The sequence below is a fragment of the Diospyros lotus genome, chromosome 6 (genome assembly GCF_014633365.1).
Source record: "Diospyros lotus cultivar Yz01 chromosome 6, ASM1463336v1, whole genome shotgun sequence".
NCBI classification, from domain to species: domain Eukaryota; kingdom Viridiplantae; phylum Streptophyta; class Magnoliopsida; order Ericales; family Ebenaceae; genus Diospyros; species Diospyros lotus.
This window is the reverse complement of record NC_068343.1, coordinates 18,153,192-18,161,632: the sequence shown is the minus strand read 5'-3', so window position 1 is coordinate 18,161,632 and position 8,441 is coordinate 18,153,192. Positions and strand designations below refer to the sequence as shown.

The window sequence follows — 8,441 nt, the reverse complement described above, 5'->3', positions numbered from 1 at the left end:
GAATGAAATTTTTGTCATTAATTTTAAATTTTATTTTGTTTTTTTATTACTTTAACGATGGAATATTGTTTCGCCACTAATTTGCATCGCTAATTTTATAAAATTATTTTTTCATAATCTGTCTTAATTCAGTCGCTGTTTGGTCATTAAAATTTGAAATTTTTGTAATGTAATTAATTATAAATTTATTAAATAATTATAAATTTATTTGTATCATATTAATGTGTAAAAATTATTTATCTTACTTATAGTGGATATAACATTTCTTATTTTTATTAGTTTGATCATAAATAATCTCAAATACAATGAGAGTTCATGGAGCGCTGTTTAGCAACGAGAATTTGAGAATTTATTTTATTGACGAGAACATTAAATTAGAAGAATAGACGTTTGCTGTTTGGGGGACCAAAGTGATAAGAACAGATAGTACGGGGGCACGAAGAGAAATTATAGAAAATAGTTAATGGGGGACAGCACCGCACAAAAAATATCCCAGAATTTACATCGAAGCGAAGCGGAGGCTTACGTGAGTGGTGAAAGTCCCTGTCCGAATATAACTGGATTCCATTTCGGCGGCTGGTCTCCCCTGTGTCCTTCCTCGTCTCTTCCATTTTGCCCCAATGTCGTCCTCAGATTTATCCACTCTTCCCCTTCTTCTTTCTCCTTTTTTCCCTTGATTTTCGATCTCGGGCAGCGGTTCTGAGGCGGGATCTCCTCCGCCCGATCACTTCACTCGGACTTCGGTTTGGCTGTTCTGAGTCCGCGATCGAGCTCTGAATTGTTTATTTCTGCTAGGTTAGGTTTAGGAGATCGAAGTGGAGCGGGGAACAGTGAGCGGGTTTGCTCATGGCGGAGTCTCGGCGGTACCCCCTCGGTGCTCAATTAGGTGAGTTGTTTGGCTTGGCAAGTCCTTTTTCCTTTTTCACGGTTTGTGTTGACTTGATTTGCTTTTCGAGTTGATTTCTGGTAGTTTTTTTGGTCTATCTTTTATGCTTGATTTTTGCTTCTGGAATTTACTTTTTTTGTTTTGATAAGTTACTGTAGATGTAGAATCGTCCTTTTTAGTGGTACTTTTATTTTTTTTTTTAATTTTTGAAGATAGAGAAGTCCACCATGCTCGATCATTAATCCAGTAAGAAGCAATCACATGCAGATCATGAGTACCAGTTAAACTTGTTTTACAGCTGATGAGACCCTGGGGGTTGAGGGTTTTGGGGGCCTTCGACCATTTCGCCTTGGCGGTGATTCCATGGTCAATCCCACCAATGTGGCTTCTTCTGGAACCAATTCTTATTAACTCTTTCACAATATATGTGTTGTAACTGCGACATCTGTCTCGTCTATGGATTTGGGACTTATGTGAACTTTCCTGAAAACGTGTCGAGGAGCACGTATTCATTAGATTTCAAACGGGAAAGATATTTGACAATGTTTGATCCTTGTTTTGCTTCATGATGACAATTCAACAATGACTGGAGGTACCCTGATCATTTATTTTTATAGAGCATGGTTAAAGTTGAAAGAACTGCGTTGTGCTGTATTGACTGAAAAACATGATAACGATTTTAGTTCTTTGGGTTTATCAACATGTTTACTAAGTCCTTTCATAAAGCCCTATTGTTGTCATCTCTAGTGAATTGTGTTATTCCTTTTTCATCTATTAAACCAAATTTACTTTGGTTAAAAAACTTTGGAGTATGTTAAATTAAACAAATTACTTTTAATAGTGCAGATCGTTTCCTAGGTGCTTATCACAAAATTATCATAGATGTTTTAATTCAACAGGTCTACAGTTCTGTTGCATATGGCTTCTTATAATTGCATTCCATCTGTTTACTATACTCTATGGTATACCTAAGTGCTTGAGTTTTTGGTAACCCTCATGTTACATACATTTATTCCCAATAATCAATATCTGAATGATAATTCATTACTTGTTTGAGGCCATAATAAAAGGTTTTTCTCTGATTGATGTATGTCAATCTTATAAGGCCAGAATAATTTTTGCTGTATTCAACTTTCTTTACTTTAGTATGACATGTATTTCTCAACGATCCCTTTCCAATGGGTTACCAGAGCTGTTTAAGTGAAAAAAAAAGCCTGTATAGACTTCTCATATTCTTCATTCTTTTTGTTTTTTATATTCACTCACTCCTATTTTACTAAGCTCACATTCCTCATATCCTACACTTTGGTATCTTAAACCTTGTCTCCAAGCCCCTCTTCAGTTATTATTTAGGATAAATTTGAATGCTTGCGTTGCACTAAATAACTTGAGCACTAGTCTCATACTGCAAGCCACTTCACCAGAAAATAGAGTATGTATATAATGGCTTAAGAGATTGTGAAGAAAAATATGCAGTTACAGAATTTGTGGCAGATTAAACTAGCAACGGTAAAAAAATAATTGAAAAACCTTGAAAAAATGCAGGATAGGAAGAAACCACTGAGCTTGAATGGTTGTAAGAGTTGTACTATTTATTCAACTAGGTTTAAGGGAATTAAAGGGATGAGTTGATAGCAAAATATTTGCTTAGTAGCAGGTGAAAGTATTTGTGTAGATTAAATGCATCAAATTGCCAAGTTTTGTTATTCTATACTGTTAAAGTAGATGAGTAGTTGTCTCTTAACTGAATTTGATTTGTTTAATTGTCACTTAAAACATTGTTGTATAATAGTTCTTTTATTTGGTTGCTCTTTTGTAGTTCAACACTCTAAGACAGCAGATCATTAACTGAGTTTGTGGTTGAATGCAGACATTGAGCAGATACTTTTGGAGGCTCAGCATCGATGGCTACGTCCTGCTGAAATTTGTGAAATTCTTCGAAATTACAAAAATTTTAATATTGCTCCAGAGCCTCCACATATGCCCCAAAGTATGATTCTTAGCTACATAAATTCTCATGGAAACAAACCTCTTGTTATCTTGAATCTTGATTATGTATGATCTTTTTGGTTGGATTGGCTTGTTAAAAACCTATTTTTTGACGAAATTGCTTATGGTTCTAGAAATTCTCTTTTGGTCAAGTTGTTTTTTAGTTCATTTTTTATTCTTTTCACTGCTTCAGTTTTTTTCCCCTCCTCATCATCTTCTTCTTTCTTTATTTTATTTATTTATTTTTAATTCATAGACTAGTATTTGTTGCATGCTGTGTGATTACAAAATTTCCCTTAAAACTCTGTAACATATGCTGTGTAAGGCTAATTGCTTGCTTATGACCTGGGAAATTTTAGAAAAGGGAGAAACTAAAGAAGTTTGAAATGAGGTGACTTTTAGCTAAAGATTCTAATGCAGATACTTTTCTTTTATCACTCCTTCTGAAAGTTTTTTTTCAGGGTTTCTGGACCAGTTACTTTTATTCGTTTTTGTTTCATAAATTTTGAAAGATGTGCCATTTCATCCCATATTTGATATTCCGTGACTGCTTTTCTTACATATTCTATATCCTTTCCTTTCCTATTTGTTACCATTCTTTAACATTTAAATAGAAGAGACCTTTCTGTTAAAAAGCAGCCTAGGTCGTGAAAACTTAGGTTGTGAACATATTTTAACATTTATGTTCATTTTGCAGCATTCTTTTATAAAATTTTATCAGGCATTTGTCTTTACTCTTTAGACTTGATGGAGCTGGTGTCTTTGCAAAAACTTAGTATCTTATCTGGGTTTGACATGCATGTTGCTTTTCAGGTGGTTCACTTTTTCTTTTTGATCGGAAGGTGTTGAGATACTTCAGGAAAGATGGCCATAACTGGAGGAAGAAGAAAGATGGAAAGACAGTGAAGGAGGCACATGAAAGGCTCAAAGTATGGCTCAAGGGTGACATTTATATTTTTATCAAAGACAGGCTTTGTTTTTAAAATTGGTTATGTTTAGATTTTCTGATTTCATCTGGTAACTTCATTATCTAGCATAACAGGTAGTTTACGGTATATTTGTGTCTATTTTTAAAGTGTTGCATCTGTATAACATCCACCAGGCTGGAAGCGTTGATGTGTTGCACTGCTATTATGCTCATGGAGAAGAAAATGAAAGTTTTCAAAGGCGCAGCTATTGGTTGCTTGAAGAGTAAGTCTCATAGTTTGCCTTTTGTTTATCAGGTGTAGTACGCCAAATTATTGTACTTCATTCTTGTTGAAAATTTGTATTAGCTTGTATTAGATGTGCTGTATAGACTAGTTGTACCTTGTACCTAGCATAGATAGCTTGTACATAGCAGTTAAGTGTTTTGGTATAAATACTTGTAAACCTAGCTTAATAGATTTGAACAGTTATTTTTCCTTTCAATTTATTTTTTTCCTCTCTTCTTGTTCTCTCAATTCTGTAGACCAATTTTCAGTTCTCTTCCTCCCTCTCTGTCTCTCTACTTCTGCATTTGGTATTGGATCATCTCTAAGCCAAGCACTTTGATATTAGCTTTCATGATCATGCATGTACAAGCATCAATGCAAGATTCTGATGCTATTTTCCTTGCATGAACATCACTTTCTGATTTTAATGTTTGCCACCTGAATTATTATTTCCTACTAACCAATATGTATTTCTTCTTTTGGAATTGGGGCCATGCCTCTAGTTGTAAACTCAACCTTTTTCAGACCTCCTGACCACCTTGAAACTGGAAGCAATTACCGAAAATGTGTAAAAATGTTACAATTGTCATTTTTCTTAGTATCTGTATTTGGAGGTTTGTCTTGCATATTCTTACTTGCTTATTTGGGTGACGCTGCAGGGAACAATCAAATATCGTTCTTGTCCACTACCGTGAAGTAAAGGTTACAGTTTGTTCCTAGATTTATTTCTCACCTTCCTCTACTCTTTTGCTTTTGGACAGAACAATATTATTTATGAAGATAGTAATCAAAATCCACTTTACCCTCATGGTTTTTTACATACTTATGGAAAATCCACATTCATTTTCTTCTTGGGATAATCATCTCTAACTGTTTCGTCAAATAATTTGTTGATAGCATATTCATACTCTTCCTATGATTATTATTACTAATCATATCTTTATTGATAATCATATTTTGCATCATTGTTTATTCTCAGGGAAATAGGGCAAACTTTAACCGTGTTAAAGATGTTGAGGCAGCTATTCCCAATTCCCAAGAAAGTGAAGAATTTGTACCTTATTCTGAGGTGGACAGTTCTATATCTTCTAAATTTAACCCATACAACTACCAACTAACTTCGCCAAACACAGATACAACAAGCCTGAACAGCACTCAGGCCTCAGAATATGAAGATGCTGAGTCAGGTGTGTTTATGGTACAATTTTCATTTTCTAGTTTCAAAGTAGCTCAGAAGGCTGATGTTATCTCTTGTATGAATTTTGTTACTCGTGGATACTGTTGTTGATTGACAATAATTCTTCTTCATGATAAGTGAATTTTGATGCAGCATATAATCACCAAGCAAGTTCAGGATTCCACTCTTTCCTTGACAAGCAGCCACGTGTAATGGAAAAGATGGACAATGGACTCCCTGTCCCATATTATCCAGTCCATTACTCAAGTATTTTATATTCTCTTTTCATCTTACATCATTTAACAGTTGTTGCTTTGACTGTGTTTTTTGGTAATTGAGCATAATTTGTTGTATGCATCTTGCTGCAGATGATTATCAAGGAAAGTTGGATGGTATTCCTGGTGTAGATTTTGTCCCACACTCTCAAGGAAATATGGATAAGAATGGTGGTAGTGCTGCTTTGACATATGATCCCCAAAACATCCAATCATGGAAGGACATATTAGAAAGTAGCAGTGCTGGAACTCAATCTGTCCCATTTCAGGCATCATTTTCCTCTAATCATTCTGATAGAATGAGCTTTGGTTTAGCACAAGGAAATGAGCTTCTGGGGCAAATTTTGACAGATGGAATTGGTAAAAAACAAGACCTTGGGATTTACCCACAACGCCAAGACCAGTGGCAGGTACACAGAATCTTGCAAAATTTTCTTTATCCATGTCTCCTATATGATGCAGTTCTTATATTTGTTGGTAATATATTCTTACTGCATTAAATTTAACATATGCTGGTAACTGTTACCTTAGTGGACTTTGTTTCAGTCTTTTTCATCTCATCTTCTTTGTACAACTGAAGATAAGAGGGGATGCATGTGCCTATTGTTGTTTATGGGTCGTGTTCTAGGTGATTTGTCCTGGGCCTACAGAAAATATCACTTGTTTGTTTAAACAATTTGCACAGGGTGAGAAGCTGTTGCAATGGATATAGATATCGGAGTTCAAGTCTTGAACTTGTACTACTACTGCAATCATTATATTTTAGCAATTAAATATGATATAACTTAAGATAGTGCCCCAAGGACAACCTGAAACTTAAGATATCATCTTTATTTTAGCTTTTTAATATTGAGAATTCCCAAGATGTTTATGAGTAGAGCTCTCTAAAATGATTGTAGAATTTTTTGTTGCAATCTTTTTCTGATAAGTGAATATATTAGATAGACAAAAATGCCTAAGAAGTTTGTATAGACAAAGAGCAAGAAATAATTGGCCATAGACTTAAATCATTCAAAAACTGACACAAAAGAAAAGGGACAAGTAGAGGAATAGCCCCAAGCCACAAATGAACGAAAACAAAAATGGTTCAGATTCAAGCAATGAACTGGCCTCCCAATCCCTTCAAAAGCTCTAATTTTTCTCTCTGTCCACATGCTTCCATCTTTGCCTTCTAGAGGTATGACCCTCTCTCTAAGAGGACCTAATATCCAAAACTCTAAATGGCATTGCCTACCATACAACAAAAACAGTCGAACCCATCTTCAATATGTCAAACTGTGTCAGACAATGAAGTAAAAGATGTCCAATAGATTCCTTGCTTTTCTTGCACAAAAAAACACCACTCAGTGACTATAAATCTTCTCTAAGATGATTTGTAGCAAAGTGGTGCCATATCAGCCAACCATGCAAGGAAACCAACTCAAGGAGTAGTTTTTGACCTTCAAATTATCTTCCAAGCAAATGAGTTCCCTTCATTAGTGATCATGCTATAGAATGAACAAACCAAACCAGACCCCTCTCCTGAAGGGCACTACTCCCATCTGTCATCCTCCTGTTTGATGCAGGAGCAGTTTTTCTTTTTTTGTATTAGTATTATTATTTGTTTAATTCTGCTTAGTATTTAAGTTATTAGGTTTTAAATACTTCTTGTTTTATTGGCTTTAATAATTAGTCATGTTACTAGCATGTGGCTTTTAAAATAGATAGATTCCTAAGCTTAGATGGATTCCATTGTGATCAAAGATTAAGATCTATTATAGCTGTAACCTAGTATAGATAGTCTTTTAAGAGACTTTGTAGGCAGCCATTTTATTCTATTTCAACTTTGAGGATTTCTTAAACCTTAATTGTAAGATTCTTTTCCAGAATTGATCATACACTGTTTTTGCCTAAGTTTTGCACTTGTTTTTCAGATCCTTCCTCCCATACTGTATCAGTGTTACTTGTAATAACCTGGTCCTGAAGATTGCTAAAAAACCTGTCATAGAGTCAATCTCCCAATCTCGCTGTTTCATTTGAAATACTAAGACGAGATAATTCCATCAGAGGATAATTGTAAGCAGTCACTGAAGTAACATTCTGTCTCTAGCTAATTGAAATAGACAAGGGAAAACCCCATGTTACACCTCGAAAAATCCAACCGAAATTTAATTGTAACCCCATTTCTACTCTGGTTCGTGCTGTACTTCAACAATTTCACCCCAAAGGAAAAATCCTGCCAAAGTCCAGAACCAAAAATGCCCAGTGTTCCCTCCATACCAGCCTCCCCTGCATATCCCATATTTCCTGTAGTAACACCTTTCAAATATTATCATCCATAGAAGCAACCTCCTAAGCAACTTACCAAGAAGTGCTTTCTTGAAGATTCTCAACTTTCAAACCCCTATATCACCTTTGACAATGGCTGGGAAACTCTCTTAAAAGCCACTAAATGAATCTTAAATTATTTCTTGAAACTTCCCCAAAGAAATTCCTTTTTAAGCTCTGTAATCTATATATATATTATAACAAAATAGCCGTCAAAATTTTTTCCCATCCATTTTCACTTTCTATTTTGATATTTTATTTATTTTTTTGCTTACCAGAAATGAAATTTTTATAAGTCATTAATTAAGTCTAGGTTTGTGGAAAACGTGTAATTCTTGGAACCTGTAAATGGTTTTTTTCATAATTGAATAGTGTTTGGAGAATGTGTAAGCATGTTGGTATATGAAGAGGCAAGATTTAACCCATATTATTAATTTTGAAATATTAATATATATTTTTTTAAAAAAATAAATTTAATTTTTTATTAAATTTAATACCGCCAAATACTGATTACCAAATAAATTTTTTTAAAAAATAAATTTAATTATTTTATTTTATTTTCCATAATTTACCTCTCATTTTCTCTCAATAAAGCCACCACTCAAAATTCTAAA

General features: G+C 34.3%; 1 protein-coding gene across 2 annotated transcripts in view; it reads left to right on the top strand.

Moving 5' to 3' along the window:
• The first annotated feature begins 545 nt into the window (after positions 1-545).
• Positions 546-8,441, top strand: part of LOC127803451 (calmodulin-binding transcription activator 3) — a 37,590-nt gene continuing 29,694 nt past the window's right edge. Inside the window, exons 1-8 of one of the 2 annotated variants that reach the window (XM_052339676.1) lie at positions 546-886; positions 2,757-2,876; positions 3,689-3,804; positions 3,978-4,066; positions 4,728-4,770; positions 5,048-5,255; positions 5,399-5,512; positions 5,614-5,930. In XM_052339676.1, coding sequence (XP_052195636.1) covers positions 847-886; positions 2,757-2,876; positions 3,689-3,804; positions 3,978-4,066; positions 4,728-4,770; positions 5,048-5,255; positions 5,399-5,512; positions 5,614-5,930 — 1,047 coding nt within the window. In that variant the 5' untranslated portion in view covers positions 546-846. Of the gene's footprint in view, positions 887-2,756; positions 2,877-3,688; positions 3,805-3,977; positions 4,067-4,727; positions 4,771-5,047; positions 5,256-5,383; positions 5,513-5,613; positions 5,931-8,441 lie in introns of both variants that reach the window. The other variant, XM_052339675.1, reaches the window with a different exon arrangement.